The 21,612-nt window shown below is 36.4% G+C and overlaps 1 protein-coding gene across 1 annotated transcript in view; it reads left to right on the top strand.

Moving 5' to 3' along the window:
- ROBO2 (roundabout guidance receptor 2) overlaps nt 1-21,612 on the top strand; it is a 1,058,225-nt gene that overhangs the window by 648,889 nt on the left and 387,724 nt on the right. Inside the window, exon 3 of the mRNA XM_090121115.1 lies at nt 3,616-3,942. Within this exon, the coding sequence (XP_089977241.1) occupies nt 3,616-3,942 (327 nt within the window). The remainder of the gene's footprint in view (nt 1-3,615; nt 3,943-21,612) is intronic.

The raw sequence follows: 21,612 nt of genomic DNA, 5'->3' as shown, positions 1-21,612 counted from the left end.
GAAAAAGATGACTTAGGATTGTTTTCATTATGTGGTAAAGGTGTAAACAAGCTCACACATTGCTAAGGTGTGTGATCAACAGTGTTCCACAGGAGACTGAGATTATATATTAATTTTCTGTGCTTTTTTGCTTGATAGCATCAAGGCAGAAAGTCACTGCATCTAATTCTTTTATAATTTCACAGGTTCTTTTCCTTGTTTTTGAATTAGAGTTAATGCAAGAGTATCTGATGTTGTAGCAGATGCTAGAATTGCATGCAGTAGAATAACAGAAAGATTTTTTTTTTAAATTCTGTGACAAACTTCATAAAATATGAGGTGAGGGTTTAAATATAACCCAGGGAAAAAAAAGAGCTGAACAGAGATGTGTTACACTTTATCTTTTGTTGCTGCTTGCTCTTATTGCTCAAGTACGAACAATGAAACATTGATATTGAAGATAGAATGCTATAATAGACTTGTACATTGCCTTTTTCTTGTATGATTGTCTTTTTCTTAACAATGACTTATTGCTATGAAATAATAGGCAAAAATATAAGCCTAAAACTTTCTCTCTGAATTAATCGATAAAATATATTCAAATCTGCTCTTTTGGAGATGTGCAAAAAACAGTCATTTGCAATAACTAAGTGAACTTGAGCATGCGATGATTATTGGAGTGCTCTGTGTGTATTCAGAGTAGCGCTGATGTTTTCCCTTTTACAGATGCAGCTTTGAATCAATCATAGATATTTTAGGACTTCTCCAAAGGTGTGTTTTCGCCCAACAGCATGTAACAACTAATTTGAAATCGTTACTGTCCATCATGGTAATGACTGCTTAGGGACTCTTATATTTAGAGGTTATTCACGTGCTGTATGCATGCATGAGATATAAGTGTATTGGAAATCCTAGAGGGAAAAATTGAGAAGGAAACTGCATGAATAGTCCAGGATACCAACACAGACAGCCTGCTTGAATCAACTTGTCAATTTGGATAAATCATGGTTCCTTCTCACTACAGAAAAAGGAAGAGAAATACTTTCTGGTCTGTTAGTTCATGGGGTTAATGATATTCCTGTTTCTTCTAATTTAGGGTGTATTTGTAACAGTATCTGCACAGGGGAGTCATAGTGAAAGAATCAAAATTTAGCTAGGAAAACACCATCTGAAGCAGTCATTTTCAGGCATGTAGACAGTGACTGTACCTGCCAGAGAAAGAGCCAGTGGAGTCAGGTTTTTGGCTGTGTTTGGAAGCATATCCATTTGGAATAACTGTTGGTGCTCAGTACAGATTTGAAGGAAGGAGTCTACTGTGCTGAGTCTACTGTGCTCCATGGTTGATTTATTATGTGTTTATTTTTTTCATAGAATCATAGAATGGCCTGGGTTGAAAAGGACCACAACGATCATCTAGTTTCAGCCCCCCTGCTATGTGCAGGGTTGCCAACCACTAGACCAGGCTGCCCAGAGCCACATCCAGCCTGGCCTTGAATGCCTCCAGGGATGGGGCATTCACAACCTCCTTAGGCAACTGTTCCAGTGCATGAAAAAATTCCTCCTAATATCTAACCTAAACCTCCTCTGTCTGAGTTTAAAACCATTCACTTGACCTATCACTATCCACCCTTGTATACAGTCATTCTCCCTCCTGTTTATATGCTCGCTTAGGTCTTCTCAGAGCCTTCTCTTCTCCAAGCTAAACAAGCTTGGAGAAGAAGTCCCTCAACCTTTCCTCATAGGAGAGGTGCTCCAGCCTCTGATCATCTTAGTGGCCCTCCTCTGGACTTGTTCCAAGAGCTCTGCATCTTTCTTGTGCTGGGGACACCAGGCCTGTACGCAGTACTCCAGATCTACTCACAAGAGCCGAGTAGAGGGGAACAATCACTTCCCTCTCCCTGCTGGCCACCCCTTTTTTAATGCAGACCAGGACACAGTTGTTTTTCCAGGCTGCAAGCACACACTGCTGGCTCATATCCAGCTTCTCCTCTACCAGGACCCCCAAGTCCTTCTCTGCAGGGCTGCTCTCAAGTTCTTTTCCCAGTCTGTATAAATACCTGGGATTACCCCGGTCCAAGTGCAACACCTTGTACTTGGCCTTGTTTCCCCTCTCTTAAATGCATGCTGAGGGTAATGACTTGCAGCAGTCAATAGCAGAAGGTACATCTAGACATCACAGGGATGTGTGGTATGATCCCTCCCTCCAAATATAGTCTAAGCCTCTCCTTGGTGGGCACAGTCTTTGCTGCCCACATCTCAGCCCTCTCTTGAGCACAGATTACTTAATAAAGATAGGCTGAGGTAAACATTAGCTCTGTGATATACATCAGTACTGAAGAGGAAGAATTAGTCCTTTTATGAGCTGAGGCTTTGAACTGGGCTGTATAAGGTGGAGGCTTTAATCCTTTGTCGGAGAAAGGCATTTTCAAAGGGTTCTCTTTAGAATGTACTGCTTGAACCTCTGAGGATTATTGCTAAATGTTTATGTGTAAGAAAATGAGTTCATATTTTTAGGTTTTTAATTTCTTATTACAAATTTTGTTACTTTTCACCATCTGCTTATTAAAATATAGTCAGATCTGCCAGTGTTCTCTGATTTAAGTCTCTTTAAAATTTAAGAAACACTTTAGTCTTGGCATTCTTGCTTGTAATGCTGGAATTTCTTCGCACAACTAACTGGTGTTACTTTTTTTTCCCTTCAGAATAAGGAATTAATTTGGTAGATATGTAGAGAAATACACACACATATATATATGTGTCTCAGCATTTGGCTTTTAGTACTGTGAAATTTAGTCTCTGTGATTTCAGTATTTTTGTGTATAGAGTCGTAGTCTAGGAATACTTTTTAACTGCTAATTCTCCTGATAGATTTTAAATGTCTTTTTGACAGTAAAAGTGGAGAAGGAAATACTTCTTTCAGCTGTGCTATATCTATCTGTGCTTAGATATAATTTTGTGTGTGTGTGTGTGTGTGTACACTTGCAGTATGGATTATGGATACCTTTACTGTACTGATAGTAGAAACCGATAGCTGCTGAAAGAGAGTTTGTACAGCAATGGTATAGCACCTTATTGCTATGCCAATGACTAGAGTGTTAGCAAAAGTCCAAAAATGGAAGAATAGACCTCTATTCTTTTCCTCTCAAAGCATACAATTATAGTTGTAAAAAAGTGTTAACCAGTAGGTAGTAAGACATAGGGCTTTTGGAAGAGTCTGTATGTTGAATCTGACAGATGGTAAGATAGGAGGTCAGCATGAGTGGAATTTGGAAGGTCACAGGAATCTATAAGTTAATGTAAACAGAAAGATTATTGCAACAAGGAAAAGGTCTTGTCATGGTTGTATGTGTAACAGATTCTCTGTAAGTTTTGTCTCCATAAGGTATTGGTTTGCTAATGCCTGGGTCAGAAGTATGCGTTTGTTGTACAAACTCAGGTTTTTAGCTCTGAAAGTTTGTGATACAGTCTCTGACACCAGGTAAAAAACAAACAATGTAATTTGTGGACAGATTGTCTTTTTCTTTGTAATCTCTTTGAAAATGTTGGTGACATTGAAAGGCTAGTCTGTGAGAATGTTTTGTGAAGCCAAAAGTGAAAATAAATTATCCTTCACTCCACCCTTTTCTTTGTCTCTAGGATCCCGTCTCCGCCAAGAGGACTTTCCACCACGGATTGTTGAGCATCCTTCAGATGTGATAGTCTCTAAAGGAGAACCAACAACCCTGAACTGTAAAGCTGAAGGAAGGCCAACTCCTACTATTGAGTGGTACAAAGATGGAGAGCGAGTGGAAACTGACAAAGATGATCCTCGCTCCCACCGTATGCTGCTGCCTAGCGGATCTTTATTTTTCTTACGTATTGTGCATGGACGCAGAAGTAAACCTGATGAAGGAAGTTATGTTTGTGTAGCAAGGAACTATCTTGGAGAAGCTGTGAGTCGCAATGCATCTCTGGAAGTGGCATGTGAGTAAAGTTTTGTTTGATTAGCACCGTGTATAACTTTATAGTTGCTTTTATATTGCTATCCAGCACTTGCACACATTCAGTGGTTTGAGAGATAAGCATAGATAAAGATGGCATTTTGTCATCAGCTGTATTTCTTAGTCAAGGCATTTATACATGCATTTATTCAGTAGCAGTGACCGTACAGAATGTGATTTATATGGAAGTACAGTTCTAGCCAGTGTATAATCATGATTGGCACAAGCATGGACAAAGGCTAATCTTCCTCTAAAGAATAATCTAATTTCTAAATTATGACTAAAGTTGGTTACGCTGAAACTAATGTGGAAAAATACCTATCATTTAATATAAGGTGCACTGTCTGTTTCTCTTTATTTAGTCATCTGTTACCTCAACAGGAACAGACAGCTTCTTGGTGTCTCGTGTTCTGTAGTGCTGGAAACCTCAGTGTGTGCTCCTCTATCATAAACTTGATATAGGCCTCATTCATTATGTGAGTGGCAAGTGAAATTGTTGGCCATTTCTCATATCCTCCAGAGCACTCTTATTCTTTATCGATTCTCTTTGTCTTAAAAGAGAAGTCGTCACAGTTCTTAGAGAGACCACCCAGCATGCATGATATGCTTCCAGTAGAGTTAACAAACACATTCGTTACAGTCATAGAGCAAACAAGCTCATCATACATAAAATGTAACATTGTGTTTAGTAATTTTTGCTACTTGGTTGTATAGGTTGGAAAAAAGCTTGATTTTTTTTTTTTTTTTTTTTTTTCAGAGTATCAGCAAAGCATAGCTGTGTTCCTTAGCATAATTGTGTGTTTCAGTAGAATTATAAATGCTGTTCTCTTGCCGATCTTTAATTTTCCCCACAGTTCTTCATTTGGCAGTAATTTCAGCAAAATGTGTTTGACTGACTTAGGGCTTCAGCACAAGCTTTCATCACTTAGTTAGTAGAGAATGGATTTAAGAACATACAAAAAACATATGGTGGCCTAAAAAAATAGAGGTAGAAAAAAGCAAATTTTATTCCTGATGCAATTTGGGCCTTTTATAGCTATTGTGACATGATCTTTAGTTTTCAATCTTTTCACAAATTGCAGAAAATGACATTTTTGAATTAGTTAGATGTTGGAATAGGCCAAGTAGAACAGACCTGTTCACAGCCTTTTCCTTGTCACAACCTAGATTAAGAACTGTTTTAAAGGAAAAATAAAAGCAGGTTTGTTTGAGCCACTAATAAATGTATATCTGCTGATAAAGGCATCATAATGTTACTACTGAGTGTAGATAGGGATTTAGGAATTGAGAGGATGACCAGTTTAAGAAAGGTTGAAAGCTGGGTGAGTACGAATATAGATAAGCTTTAGCTGGATCATTCCTGTGTTTATATACATATTTTTTTGTTTTAAGCTATCTATTGAGAAACCCTGTGTGAGAGACATAAACATTTTGAAATCTTGGATAATCATGTTGAGATTCAGAATCTCCCATTGAAACTCAGAACACTGTTAAAGTTATGCTTTGGGTCATCAAACTGAAGTGATTAGTTATTTTGGAATTTAGAGGTGCTCTATGTTCTATCAGATTTCACAGATCCCTACTTCAGTGGTTGCTGTGAGACTCTTGTTACAGCATCTCCAGTCTTTGGCATTATTTCTTTAACCAGTATAACTGATGGCAGGTCATGCATGAACTGCATGTGAGGCAGTACGAGACTTTAAAAATAATAATACCAGGTTTCATTGTTAGAAGGATCACAGAACATGAAACTTTAGATCTGAAACTATAGCCAAAGTTTCTGCAATAGCAACATGCACCTGACATCACATCTTTTTTATTGTTTTCATAGCTTTGAAATTTAACTGACTGAATTTTCCAGTTAAACGGTTTAGCAGTCTAAGGCAGGCATTCCGTTTCCACTTAAATTAAACAGTGCTTTGTCTTGAGCCGTACCATGATTGTGATTACAAGAAAGTATTTTCAAAGAAAAAAACCCGAACTGTAATCATGTGTACATTGCTCATTTGTTAAATTTTAGAGATCCTCTTGTTTTATGCTCATTGGTTATGAAAGCGCATGGCAACGTCAGAGGTGTATCAAAAGAATCCTGTGGAGACTGATACCCAAACTGACTAATTTTCCTTGATTTTGAAACTTTTATCTATAAATTAAGTTTTAAAGTGACTTTTAGAGAACAGCTATTTCTAACGTCAGCATTTCTGGACTGAACAAAGTGGGCAGGCCTGTAACAGGTCATGTGCACACTTGGGAAATGAGTTGTTGCTGACAGCCTGTTGTCAGCAGTGAGTCCTCATTCTCATGTTTTCCACACTTCTAAGGGCAGTGAGTTGCCTGGATGCCAGGGCCCTGTCTGAGGGAACTGAGACAGCCACATGCAATCAGGGCTTCCTTCTGCTATCTCTAATAGCGTTGAAAACTGCTCTTTCCACACTAAGCTAAGCTGTTTTCATCACCAGAAAAAGGGTGGCTGTCCTTTGCTGACAACAGGGTTTTGGATTATTAGATGACTGTAGGTGGCCTGAAATTGTGCTATTAGAGAAAAACTTCTAAGGTCTAAAATGCTTGAGTCTGCTATTTTAGTGGAAAAACCAACAATTGTTTTACTTTTCTTATTATATTGTCATTCCACACTAATGCACACTTGGAACTTTTGAATGATTTATGAAGAAATATTTTGGTGTTTTCTGTATCTGTTAAGAGTGGTCACGCTTATGCATTCAGATGATATTGCATTAATTGTGATTCATTCTTTTATCCTTCCATTTTTCCCTTCCATGGTCACCTGGCCCCAAAGCACCAACATTGAAAATCTTCTGATGTACCCATTAGAGAGAAGAAAAAACTTAAGTGAAATTCAGTTAGATCATGTAGTGATTCAGAGCACAGAAAGTGGCCCATCTTGAATGTAATCACTTTGTCCCTTGGTTTTGAAGTGATTTTTACAAGTTGCTGAAGTTCTGGAGCTCTTTTTTTTTTTTTTTTTTTTTTTTAATATGTAGGAACAGTTAACATCTTTCCCAAGCATAATGAATTTAGATACCAGTCCACCCAAAGAATTAAATCTTCTTTTAAATCCATGCCTATTGAAAGCATTTTCATATAGTTAAAGGGAAATATTTGTATCTACTTATATACATAATCAGAAAAGTAGATCCATCAAATCATAGAATATTCACAGAAGATGTCTCAAAAAACTGTGAGGAACTTTGATTTGAGAAGCTACTTAAAGAACATCCTTACCATATAGAACATGCTTTAAAAACTCTTTGTAATTTTAGGGAGTGTTTATTCCAGAGGATATTGAGGGAGAAATAGGTGTTAGTATTGTAAGGCATAATTTGGGCTAGACATTCTGTTTAATTCTTCTTTAAATGCATCAGTCAGTGCTGTGTTTTGTTAGGGTCAGTTCCCTTCCCTTCCCTTCTTTTTGTTTGTAAAAGCCTTCCTCAAACAGTAAAAGATAATTCTATTGCTAGCAACAGAATCATTTTTTTTTTATTGTGGTAAATTCTAGTGTAGTATTTGTATTTCTTATGATTCAATCATTAAAAATAAATGTTCTAGTCCTAAAACATTTAAAGAATCTTATTGCAAATAGTAGAACATATTTATTTTTCTATTTAAATGTTGCTCTTTTTTTAAACAAAACTGAACCAGGATTGGCATTAATAGAAATATCTTATCAGCAAAACTTTCTTGGGAGATTTAGAAAAGGGAGTTAATCTTATTTTGATGAAATGGCTTTAATTCTTGAAAATCATTCTTGAAAACTTTCATTTTTAAAATAAAGGCACATTTTTTTACAGTGTATGAATTGACATGATTGAACCAGAATGGTGGAGTTTTCCAGTGGGACTATCGGAAGACATAGATAGGATTTCAGTCCCCAGCAATGGGGCGCCACATGTAAGCAACAGAGAAAGCATGAGGGGTCCTCACTCTGAGTCACCAGACTCTGATCCAGCCTGAGTCAGCGGTAGCCCCTAGGGAGAGCAGCTGTAGCCCCAGGTGTTAAATATGTGACAGCAGCTTGATCTATCGACCGCTGTAAGAGGGGGCTTCGGCCTAAATGAAAATTCATGAAAAATTGATGAAGTCCCCAGATTATTTTTTTTCCCCTTTTCCTTTTTCACTGCTGTGCCAATGCAGCAAGGAGAGATTAAATGAGGTGTTGAACGCTTTAGTGGCAAGGAGGTTGCGGTTCAAAGGTCAGAAGGTCAAGGGAGGGGAAGAAAAGACCAATTTTCTACCTTACTTTCTTTTAAAAGAAAATACTAGGCTTTTCAGATTAGCTAGGATTTACTTCCATTTTAATACAAGAATCCATTTTAATATAAGAATAAAGCTCAGGAATATTCACAAATAAGATTATTTTCTGCATGGGTTGGCAAAGGGTAGAAGTGTGTGGGTTGGTGCTAATAGAAAACAACTGGAGGACTTGGCTTCATAATTCAGTTGGAGAATCAGAAATAGATTTAATTTTGTGATGGCAGAGTAAATTTGGGTTTCCATCTTTCCGAATCTGTGCTTGAGCTGAAGTCATTTGGAGAAAGGTCTTGCATTATTTATATGTCACAGATTGCTTGAATAGCAGGCTTTGAAACACTTTCCAAACATAATGATCTTGTTTATGTTAAATTCAAAACTGAGTTATGTTTTATCTTTAATAAGAGTGGTTATAGTAATAGACTGAATTTAGTGTGAAGAGTCACAGGTGTACTCCAAAGCAAGTGTAAGCCACATCTTACATATGGGAGACTAATTTTACAAATAAAACTGATATGCTGCAGTACTATGTGAATAAAGGGTGGTAAGTATGAAATAAATGCTATGCAATCATATCTGTAACATAAAGCTAATGACAATTTGCATGAACATCTGCAAAAGGCTACAATATGCTCATAATAATGGAGTCAATCATTTCACTTGACACGTTTAGAATAGAAATCACCTGTAAAAATAGCATTAATATCTAGCAAAATATATGTGACTCTGAAGTGGATGGATTATTTTTCATCTAGTTTCTGTTAAACATGTAATGTAAATATAAACACCGTTATGAATTCAAATTTCTGAGTCTGATTTGCTTTGGTCAAGGTTACACTAATGTGTGAAGACGTGTAAAAGTTCATTTACTTACATCCCTTTTATCCTCATTCTTTTCAATGGCATGTGAAGAGCTTGCTGTTGAAACCTACAGACTTTTACTCTCATTGAGACAAAAGTAACTGTTGCAGAAATTGAAATGCTGAAGATTGATCCTTACTGAAGTCTGGGGATGAGTCATAGCAGGACACTGAAAATCATCATGCTTTTTCTTTCTCTCCATTTTTCTAACAGTCAATATAACAAGCCATGGCTATTATTCCAACATATATAATGAAACCTTGCCTTTTATCATTGTATAATGAAAATAAAATCCCCTGTGTAAACAAAATACAGAAAGTTGTATCTGGTTAGATAACTGGGGACAAGGCAAGTTCTGTAAAATTGGTAGAACACTTTAAGCTTGTACACTTTTGTAGTTTACAGTGAGAAATTTCTGTGATTAGGTTGAAACTATTGCAAATACTAGTTTTAGAAACATAGCTTGACATTTTTGTGTAGGGCACAATTTAATCCTTACAGTTGCTATTTGAAATTAGAAGTTAATAAATGCCAAAAAGTGAAGATATATCAGAGAAATCAAGACCAGACAGATATTTCATCTCAAAGTCCCTTTTCATTAAAAGAAAAAAGTATTTCTAATTCTTTCCTATACTAGTTTGGTTTTCATTTAAGTATGTATTTCTGTTGCTTCTAATTCCCCTAGGATAAGAAGTAGAAATACTTGTGAGAGTATACTTTTTGTAGTATAGTCATCTTATAATAGATTTTTGGTGAATGTTCACAGCCTAAAAAGATTTAAAGAAAGATACAGAGCTTCACACAAAATAAGCAGGCTTTGTTACCTGAGAAGTGTTCACTCTGAGCACTTCAGTTTTGCTGATCATATGCACTGAGAAGTCCAGTGAAAAGTTTCCTTAACAACTGAAAATTGATTGAATTAATTCCTTCTGAACTGGTTGAAGTGTTTTTGTACTGTACTCTATTGCACTGTGTGTGTATGTATACATATATATATACATATACATACACACATATATATATACACACTCCAGTATTATCCCTAGCTTTAGTGTAGTGAAAATAGTTTCTCACATCCAGAAATGGTTAAAGAAGCTTTCTGTAGCATCTCTAATTTATTCCTTGATTTTTTTTCCGCCCAGGGTCTACTCATTTTCCACCTAAAATAGAACTTTCAGCGTTACATTTTAGAAGCTATTTGCAGTGCTCTTGATCTGAATCTGCTTCTAATAATTTCTTGCACATTTCCTCATTTGATTTTTATCGGCTTACTTCCTTCCCCTTGCCTTTGATTTCTTTCTTTCTTTTTTTTTTTTTTAATCAAATCCTGCTGTTTATGAATCTTTGAATGTTCTACCTGATAAAATGTTGAAAGCAAAAGAACAGTTGATGACTTTACAAAAACCTTGAAAGAGATCACCTATTGGCTGATCTTCAGTTAGCGTGCATGTCTCGTACTCATTTTTTTGGTTGACATTTCTCTGATTTTTAGTTCATCTGAGAAATGAAGGAAAACAAGATAACACTGCATTTTTACACCTCTGTTCCCTTTGCTCAGGAACCTATAAGCACTGTTTGAATATTAATTGAAATATTAGCTATTGTTGGCGTATGCTTCAGACATGTTGTACTATTCTCTGATGTCAAATAGGCTTTAAAAAATACTTATTTGAAGCAGTACTACAGACCATTCATTTGCAAATGTTGCATGATCTCAATACAAATGAAGTTCATTACTATGCTAATTAACATCAATTATTAGAGGGAGATTGGTGAATATTTTATACACATACACACATACATGTATGTGTATAGCTTTTCATTCTGATAATCACTGTATTTGTTTGAGGAAACCAGAATCTTCGCCTTCTTTCCTATTTTTTTCTGTCTTTGTTCAGAGATTATTATCTTTCCCCTGCTTCCATTCTTGGAGAACTAAAATTTAATCATGGCTTTGGTGATACTTCCACTTCAGTTGTTTTCACAGATGTTGTTCTTGGAATAAGTTTATGGTTCTTGGAACTTATGTGGGAAATGAAGTAGTAGATTTCTGTTCCTCTGCCCTTACTTGAATTTTTCAAGTGGCAATGAGGTGAACATATGCTGATATTTTGGAAACTGCCTCATCATGTTAGAAGAGGGAAGTACGGAGTTACTTTCTGCTGTCTCATAGATATGTCTACCATTGTATAAAGGGTTGCAGAGACATAAAGAATTAGGAGCCCTGGATCACCGAGTCACCTGTATTCTGCACAGCTGTATTTTTAAATTCTATTTAGTACTGTTTCAAGCTACCCTTGGAAAACAGATTTGATTGCTTTCCCCTTCATCCCCTGAGCTCATACCAATCCATGTTTCTGTTAGAAGCTTGCCTCGGAACTTCAGTCTTCCAATGATGAGTGAAACAGTTCTAAAGTTTCCAGTGTAAACATAAACATTATTTATGCTTGTTCTGTGGTAAGATTCTCCTTTAGTTGTGTTCATAGATCAGAATGGTATCACTTCTCATCTGTCCTATTGCTAAATTGAACAACTCTTGTCTCCTTTTGGAAAATGTTTGCTTGATCCTAGTAGTCCTTTCTTCACCTGTTCTAGTTTTCATTCATTTTCTGAGATGTGGGTGGCTATATGGCATATCATGCTTATAGGCCAGAATGCTATACATTATGAACTAGAGCTTGATAACTACCTTCAATGTTCCCTTACCTATCTGTCCTGTGATCACGTTTGACTTTTTTAAGGCATTTGGTAGGTCATTAATTATTCTGTGGTAATCTGGTGCAGATCTTTCTCTATAATTTGTAACAGATGAGCTTCTACTATACAGCATATTTTCCTATGATCAGTTCTAAAGTATATGACCTTGCACATTCTGTTATTCTTGTCTCCCATGTTAGTCTGCAACGTCATCCAGTTTAGTGTAATTCACATGTTGAGTGCTGCTAGGCTTGTGTAATCTTGTATGTCAAAGTAGAAGGTGGCATTGGCATTCAAAATCTCATATCCACCTGCACCTTGCTAGAGAGAACTTCAGTTCTACTAGTTGGACTTGAGCCCTCCTCTTGCCCATCTCTTCTACAAAATCATCAAATGAAATAAATGCAATAGAAATAACAGAATATATTCTGATCAACCAGAATATCAACCAAGCCTCTCAGAAAGCTTGAGATGTCATCATTGCCTGTGGGAAGGAAATTGTTTTGTTGCCTGTCATTCTGCTTCTTTTATACCTCAAACCACTAATCCATACGTGAGAATCTCAGTGGAAAAATATTGCTAGCTTACATGGATAAGGCGAGTAATGACCTTGCAAAATAATTTACACTAGTTATTTTTTTCAATTACTTTTAAGTCATAACATATGCAGAAAGTTCCCAGTCTGCTATTGATATGCACATACATGCATATTGCCGTACAAGCATTTTGGTCACAACAACCTCAGGCAACCCTACAGGCTTGAGGGGGAGTGACTGAAAAGCTGCCTGATGGAAAGGGACCTTGGTGTACTGATGGCTGAATATGAGCCAGCAGTTCCCAGGTGGCCAAGGCCTATGAGGAACGACTGAAGGAACTGGAGCTGTTTTGTCTGGGGAAAAGGAGGCTGAGAGGAGACCTTATTGCTCTCTTCCAATATCTGAAAGGTGCTTACAACAAGAGCAGGATTAGTCTCTTCTCATTGGTAACAGGTGACAGGATGAGGGGAAATGGCCTTAAGTTGCACCAGGGGAAGTTTAGGTTGGATATCAGGAAAAACTTCTTTACCGAAAGGGTTGTTAAGCACTGGAATGGGCTTCCCAGGGAGGTGGTTGAGTCACCATTCCTAGCTGTGTTTAAAAACCATTTGGATGTGGTGCTCAGGGACATGATTTAGTGGAGGGTTGTTAGAATTAGGGTAGTATGGTTAGGTTGTGGTTGGACTCAATGATCTTTAAGGTCTTTTCCAACCTGAGCAATTCTATGATTCTACAAACATGTTTACTGCAGAACTACAAACAGAAAGTGAATCTTTTAATCGGTAGTGTAATACCTTAAGAATAGAAGGGACATTCTTCCCTTCTTCATTTGCTTGTTCCCCTCTGCTTCGTATGAAAATAAAGGTGATCTGTTCACATACTTTTGTTCAGATTGTGTTAGTATTTGAGCAGCATCTGACTATGAACGTATTAATGTAAACTTTTGACTTTTTAATAGATTTTACATGTATTATGTAAACCTCGATTGTCAATCTTGTTGAAAGATATAGAATTTTTTTTTATTTCTTTCTCTCCCATGAAACACAGAAATCCAAACAAAAAACTTTCCTTCAGTTCCAGGAAATTGGCATTTTAAACAAACAGATGGTAAAGAGGAGAAAGAAGGTACAGTTTGAAGAAAAAATCATTGAGCTACTTCTTCCCCACCTCTGTATTTAGACTGAATGATATCTGTACTAAAGCCCATGCTTTTATATTTTGTTGTGAAATTGGAAGTGGGGAGTTTGGGTCAAAACCCTCTTGTGGTTTTTTTTTGTTTGTTCGTTTTGTTTTGTCATTGTTGTTTCCTTTTTAAACTGGGTTTTAATTTGGTTGGATTCTAAGGACTTGCTTTCACTTGCTAGAATAAAAGCTTGTCTTTGACTATTCTGCTTTAAATTTGCTTTCTAATTTTGCCATTTATCAAAATATTTTGACTGGTAATTATAAATACACTGTGCATATGTGCAGTGCTGGGCTTATATGTCACTTCTCTCATAATACACCTGCGTATTGAACAAATGAGAATTTGGTTTCTGTCGTTTTCTTCTAATGCTGCAGATGTGCTTAGAAATAGTTTAATAATACCAATTTTTCACCTCTCTTGGAAATAGTTTGGCTTTTGCAGAATAGCTCATTACAAAGAAAGGAGAAGTAAAGAACAGAATTTAACGAATATGAGAAAGGAAGTTTTATATCTGTACGCCATTACGTTCCTAACAGTGGCATACAGAATTGTTGAAGAAGCAGAACAGAATATATTTATTTATTTGCTAGAGTTATGGAAATGTGAATGATTAAATTATAATGAAATATTGGTAATGGTGTTTATGATCTGTCCAGCATACAGTTACATTGTATTTTAACTTTTAATTTGTAATAAATATACATACACTATTAAAAAAAATATCACTGATGCACAGTAATGTATATTCTCACTGTATACCAAAGCCAGTCTATGATATTGTGTAGTCTTTTTGGTTTCTTTCCAGCAGTTCTGTACATCTGCATATAGTGACAGGAGAAATGCTAAATTAATTTATTTTACTTATTTTTCATGCTCTTTGCTACAATACCTATCAGATGTTTGTTAAACACTTTTTTATCTTAAGCAAAAAGGCAAAAAACCCTAAAAAGTCAAGGAATGGTGTAAGGAGCTGTTCTTCTTTCTGTATATAACATCAACTGCAGGGAACATGTGTTACACTTTTGCCATTTTTCCATCACCTATGCCAAACTCCTCAGTTGAGGTGACCTCTGAAGTGACTGCTGCAGTGAGTGATGCAGTTAATGAGATCCAGCGACACCATGACCCTGACCCTCTCATGGCCCCGGTTTTCCTCATCCATCTTCCTAGCTCCACAGGCTGTGATGTGCTGTGTGGAAACAGGATCAAGCAAGTGTGAATAAACAAGTTCAAAGCCTTCTGTCATGGCTGCCAACACAGAACATCAGGAAAATGAAACATTAATAACCTGGTGCTGGGGAGACATATTGTTTTGCCATAGGAACACCTGGGGAAAGTACCACTTTTCTAGGTGATCAGTTATTTGTGTGCCAGGAAAAGTTTAAGACTTCTGTGAAGGCTGCAAGATTTGGCCTGCCATTCTTCTTAGTCATGAAGCTGGTAGCAGTCAAACAGAGATAGAATACATTATCCAGAATAATGCTGAAAAACCTGCTAAGAGAGAAGCACCCTTTGCCTGCACATTGTGCTATGTGGCCTTAGATTCACCAGAAGTAATTGGAGGGGTTTGGGTTTTTTATTTTTTTTTTAGTTTTTAACCAAATCTGAAAAAAAAAAAAACCAGTCTGAGATGTATGATCTTTATATTCATAATGTATAAATTACTCTTAAGGAATATATTACAAGAAGAGTTTTATATTTTGTCATAAGCATTATGACGGGTATAGGGGAGGCAGTGTCATAATGTGATTTGAGCATTGAATTCATACCTGCAGGTTGTATGCTGATATTAATAATAAGTTATACTATTACTTTTCTGGTTGTGACAGTAGTTCAGGTAGTGTCTGTCTTCTCTGTCAAGGCATTCCATTTATCCTGTGGCACTTCCTGATCAGTTGACTAGTTGGAGATTAAATATATTCATTCAGTTCAATGGGTCAGAGCTGTTGTAAGAGTAGAAAATTACGGATGGATTTTTGGTTTCATCACCTCTGACTTCTGGCCTTAGTATTGTTCATCATCTTGAATGTTCATAACATATTTGCCTGAGCAATAACATGCTCAGCCACCTGTGTGATCACAGCTCTGGGTATGGGATACATTGTATTTAGGATGGATAGGACTGGTGTCACAGAAGTTAGAAGGGCATCATCTTCTGTGATGATAAAAACTCCCATTAGTACTACTAAGTACTAGTACTACTAGTGTCAGTAGAAAGCTTAGGAAGTTACAAAGATGTAGCTCACCTGTATTTGTCTTTTCTCATAGTATTTCAAGGAATAAAAGTCCTTTTCAAAATTGAAAAAGCTTTCACTTTTCTGTGACAGTTAACTGACTGTACACTTATGAGGCAGAAAATAAGTAATGTTTTTTGGAGTGTAGTCTGTCTGGGTCTCTCTGGATAGCATCTTGTCCCTTGGGCATGTCAACCACACCACTCAGCATGGTGTCATCCTTAAACTTGTGGAGGGTGCACTTGATCCCACTGTTGATGTCGATGAAAATGTTAAAAAGCACTGGTCTCAGTATTGACTCACGAGGGACACCATTGTCACTGATCTCCAACTGGTCATTGAGCCATTGAAAACCAGTCTCTGGGTACAACGTCATAGCCAGCTTCTCATCCATTGTACAGTCCACCCATCAAATCCATATCTTTCTAATTTGAAGAAAAAGATATTTGGGTAATCATGTCAAAGGCCTTACTGAAATCCAGGGAGATGACATCAATTGCTCTTACCTTGTCCACTGATGCACTTACAAAATCATGACCAACAAGGTTGGTCAAGCAAGACCTGCCCTTGGTGAATCCATATTTGTTATCCCATATCACCTTCCTCTCTTCCATGTGCCTTCCCTGGCACAGAGATGAGTCTGACAGTTTGTTAGTTCCCTGGATCGTACTTTCTACTCTTCTTATAAATGGCTGTGACATTGCCTTTTTCCATCCCCTTTATCAGGGACCTCACCTGACTGCCTCGACTTTTCAATTGTCAGCAAGAGTGGTTTGGTGACTAATGTCAGCCGGTTGTCTCAGCTCTCTGAGTTGCATCTCATCAGGACCCATCTTAATTTCATTCTGGTTATTATTGCTGACTGACAACCTATCTTAGTTCAATATTTTTTTTTCTAGTCTTCAATTCTAAAAGTTAGTGTGAATAAACCCTGTTGGAGGTGATGCATTTCTGCATTTCTAGGTTACAAAAATCAGAATTCATAAGTTGACATTTATGACGAAATGGGAAGATTCATGGGAGGTCTGTATGGGGAGGCTGTTTTAGACTTCATAGCCTTGCCAAGGCTGATACAGTAACAGTGGCTATCATGATGTAGAAATTAATCCTTCAAAAATTCTTCTAATTATTGAGAACTATCTTCTCAGTGTTTCTTGTTGTAATTATGTTAAACTTACACTAAGGAGATTTTCACTTTTCCACTATTCCACTTGTGAGAGTATTTCATGCTCCTTTGTTTTGATCTTTAAAGAATATCTTGCTATTTTTTCAGCTTCTCATTTCTCCGTGCTTTCCTGTAGCATTCTCTCTCCTCTCGGTGTCTTCCCACTGTAATTCTATGATGCTTTCCAAGTGTGGGGCACAGCGTGTTAAATGTTGAGCTAGTTTGCACTTGCATATGTATTCAATAACTAGATATCCAAGTTATCCAAGAGTTAATTCTTTCCTTCCATAGGGGGAAAAAAAAAAATAAAATAAAAAAATAAAATTGCTGCAATATGGAATTGGTTAGTAAGGCAAATTCCTTCATTCTGGCTTTTGATTTTACTGAATAATTCTTGTGTTTCCCATTTGCATTATGGACTTCAGAATGGGAGCTCATTTTTCTCCTAGGTGTGGTTTTAGTTTGTTATGCAGGAAGTAATAAGAGAGGAGGAAGATAATGTGAAAAAGAACGATAAATGACTGTAGTTCATAAGAAGTATGAAGATGATATATTAAGAAAAAATGAAAATTTTTGTTCTTCAGCAGTTAAGGCCCTATTGTGAGATTTTTCATTTTCTGGCTTTATTGGAATGTGTTATGACTTATGTATCATTTCAGAGAGAAAACCACTTAAAGTTATTTCCTCACAGTGACATATCCTTATTTACTGTAAGCACTCAAGATATAAAACAAAATTAGAGGCTCTCGATAAGGTTATTACTGGATAAAAGGGAGATACTAGCCCCTGTTACTGAAATAATGTAATATATGGAGCTACACTGCAAGACAGCGATTAGAGTTTATCTGCCATGCTCTTGTTCATTATGTTCATTGGGGATGCTTGCCCATGTTGTTGGATTTTTATTTATTTATTTTTTTTTTACCTTAAAGATGCTGCTCTCCTACAGTTTGGAGTTTACTAGCTTTCCCAGATAACATATATGTCTTGCATGTTTCAATGATGCTTAAATGTCACTTTCTAGGGTATGTGTAGTTACTTTTTGTTAAGACATTTTTAGTCTTGATAACAATGAATAAGAGATTTAGTTTTTTGGAATGTGTTGTGGTGTGCAGAGATCTTCCCTAGTTGAACTGAACACGAGCCAAAGCTCGTTAGTGCTGCTCAAGTGGAGCTCAGTCACAGAATAGGTATTTACAGCTGCATAAAGGAATATAATATATTCTATTGTTGCAGCCTCAGTTATAGCATCAGAAATGATGGGCGTGGAATTACAGAGCATTATTATTTTCATCAGTTAAATTGTAATAAATCTTCTATGTTGGCCCTGTATTAAAAATGACTTAAGTCATGGATTCAATCGTATTCAAGATAAAAGGAGCCGTATTTCTTATGGTTTTTCAATTTAGTGGTCCATCCGTCCTCCTTCCCTCCCTCCTTCCCTCCCTCCTTCCCTCCCTCCTTCCCTCCCTCCTTCCCTCCCTCCTTCCCTCCCTCCTTCCCTCCCTCCTTCCCTCCCTCCTTCCCTCCCTCCTTCCCTCCCTCCTTCCCTCCCTCCTTCCCTCCCTCCTTCCCTCCCTCCTTCCCTCCCTCCTTCCCTCCCTCCTTCCCTCCCTCCTTCCCTTCTTTCTTTATTTTTTTTTTTAAGTGAGGTTGAGAGATTTTCCTTTCCACTGCTAGATCTTAACAAGTACCTAATTTCTAGTTTTCTTCTTTTAAAACATCATCAACTTTTCGGCTTCAGTTAATATAACAGTTTTATAGGGAGATCTTTTAATTACCAAAAGTTTACAAGTATATCATTTTAAACCTTTAATGCCATATGCAGCCAAAGGGGAAAGATGGTGCTTTGGGAGGATCTCAACTTCATTTTTTCTTGGGGTTCTTATTTTTCCTATTATTTATTATTGCTATTTTTTAATTATGATTACTTCTGTCCTGCTCCCTCCCTCGGGATCAAACTACAATTGTATTGCATATAAAATATATATATATATATATATATCAGCACCAAACCTTTAAGTTAGTGCTTCCCTCCATTAAACAATGAGTGGTTATTGTTCACACTCATAGGTTCTTTCATGAGCTCAGAACATTTTCACTACGAAATGAAACTAAGTTAAACCTTTGCATAAACAAAATTTCTTCTTCCTGTTTAGTTATTCATATCCACTGAACAAAATATCTGGTAGTATAGTTTTCATTTTTCTCCTTTTAGATAGTAGTCCATCCATCTTTTGATCCGCATAGATAGTGCTATGGTTTTTGTTTTTCTGCTACAGATCTCCTGTATATTATGACCTTAGTTTAGAAAATCATTAGTTAATTCTTTATCTTAGAAGAGTTTGTGACGTGATGCGAATATATTGCTGATATGAAATTTTAAGATAACCACAGCAAAGTACCACAGGTAGCTAAGAGATGACTGAGCCCTGTTCACTCATTTGATAAGTATTTAGCTGCATACACAGCTTTGAATGCAAGTTGTTCTTCTAACCCAGAGAGACTTAATGTGCATACGCCTGCTTGGCATATTACTTTCAACTTTTTTTTTTTTTTTTGGTGCCTTGAATATATTGGGAATGGAAAGTGATAAGGAAGCATTAATCTAGAAGAGATTATCCCAAAGCACTGAAGAACACATATAGCACTTTGAATGACTTTTAACCCAAGGTTGGCATTTGACTTGATTTACAGTTGACAATATCCTTTTGAGATCTCTGATTTATAATCAACCTCATTAATTCTTGTGACTTTTCTTGTTTCATTTTATTGACACATAAGCTGTATTTTTTTCAGAAAATGAATTCCAGTTCTTTGTCACAGTCCCCTGATACAAAAATGAAATAAAGTTGAACTACGTGTATGCTTATAATATGACAATAGTTCTGCTCTTTCACTGGGGGAAGCATGCAGGAATTATCAAGTTAGACCCTAGAATTTGCATCAATTGTTGTGGTGTCAAAGCTGCCATATTAATATTCTTAGTTTTCCATTTCAGTGGTTAAGTATAATACAGATCAATCTAATGAGGTTTTAGGTACACCAAGTACTTCTTGCTTTTGCAGCTGCATGGTCTTGAGTTAAAAATAAGCTTTTTAAAAAATGTAGTCATAACTGATAACTTGTATTTTAAAATAAAAGGTGAAATTAATTTGGTTTTAAATTAACAAGTAAGAAAATCAGTTTTATCTGAGGGTTTTTTTTTGTTTTTGTTTTTTTTTGTTTTTTGAGTGAAACATGCTATCATTGTATTGGGAAGCAGTGTTTAAATCTTTACATTTGTAGAGTTTGTTTTGAACAGGATTTTAGATGGCCTTAAGGGAGCCTAAAAATGAAAACTCTTCTTACAACAAAGAACCCTCTTTAATTAGAGATAGATGACACTTAATGCTTTAATATCTGAGTGTATTTTAATATCTGGGTGTATTTTCCCACCTAAATACTAGGAGAAAATATAAGAAAGCTTCCTAAAACTGAATGCAGAGCTTAGATTGTTAGATTCAGAGTTGCAAAATCAAAACCTTCTTAAATTTATGTCAGGAGCATGAAGATTTTTTGTATAATACGTGAACCCAAGGCTTTGTTCAGTACGTTACATTTTACAAGTATACCAAGTGTTAAAGTATTTAAAAAAAAAATAATTTTCATGTGCTCTCTCATCCTGACAGTACAATTGTCTGGTGAAATCATGTCACAAGCCACATCTGATTTATTTGAAGTTTAATATAGGCAGTAATTCCTTTTTCCTATCTCTTCTCTACTTTCCTAGTCTTTAGGTTAGTATAAACCTACATTAACTGCATTCCAGCATATAAAGACAAATGTGGACACTTCTGTGGTGGTTATCAGACAGGAGCCAGAGGAAATTGTACTCACAGTGGTTATTTTTAATTTTTTTTTTATAATTAAATCTGCAGTGGGGTAAGCAGAAGAATCAAGCTCTGTCTCCTGGTCGTAAAAGATGAGCAGTTTGACTGATCTTTCCTAATGTTATAATTGACTAGTTCTGAAGAAAGTTTAGTGCTGTATTTCCTTATAAGTCCCGGGGGGTATGATTTTAAAAGGAGGAACTTGTAGATTTTAGACAGTACATGTCTACTTATTATTTTTATTTTCTTCCTGTTTCTTTAGATGTTGAGTAAGATTCTAGTGTAGAATAAAACATTACAGAACAGAAAACTTAATAAAACTTAATAAAACTTTGTAACTCTTTTGCTGTTACCCATCTTTATTAAGGAATCAGACACTACTCGTTTATTTTGAGCCATTTAACATTTTTAAAGACTGTTACTTAACCTTGTTTCAATAGGAGTCAGGTGTGTAAAGATAGATGAGAAGTTATTTTGGCTCCTTTGGGCATGTGTGTTTGAAAATGAATATAGTGTGATTTCTAACAACTGACATCTCTATGCATACCAACTTTAAAATGGTCTAGCCTAGGAATCTTGGACAATCCTCAACAAATTTATTTTTGGATGGAGGTTCAGTTAAAGAGGACGTAGAAGTGCATGGAAACAGGGAGGAGGGGGCGATCTGTGCTTCTGAGTTTGTGTTTCTTCTGGCTGTTTCTGATTTTTGGTTGACAGATGGGCTTGAGAGGCACACACAGCTCCTGCTATTCCAAATTTAGGTTGTTGACAGGAATACCAAGTCCTGGTTTGTTTGCTGAAGTGTTTCAGTATGCTTGGGGTTGAGATGGATT

The sequence above is a fragment of the Phasianus colchicus genome, chromosome 1 (assembly GCF_987193195.1).
Source record: "Phasianus colchicus chromosome 1, bPhaCol1.hap1.1, whole genome shotgun sequence".
Lineage (NCBI taxonomy): Eukaryota > Metazoa > Chordata > Aves > Galliformes > Phasianidae > Phasianus > Phasianus colchicus.
This window is presented reverse-complemented; position numbering and strand designations above follow the sequence as displayed.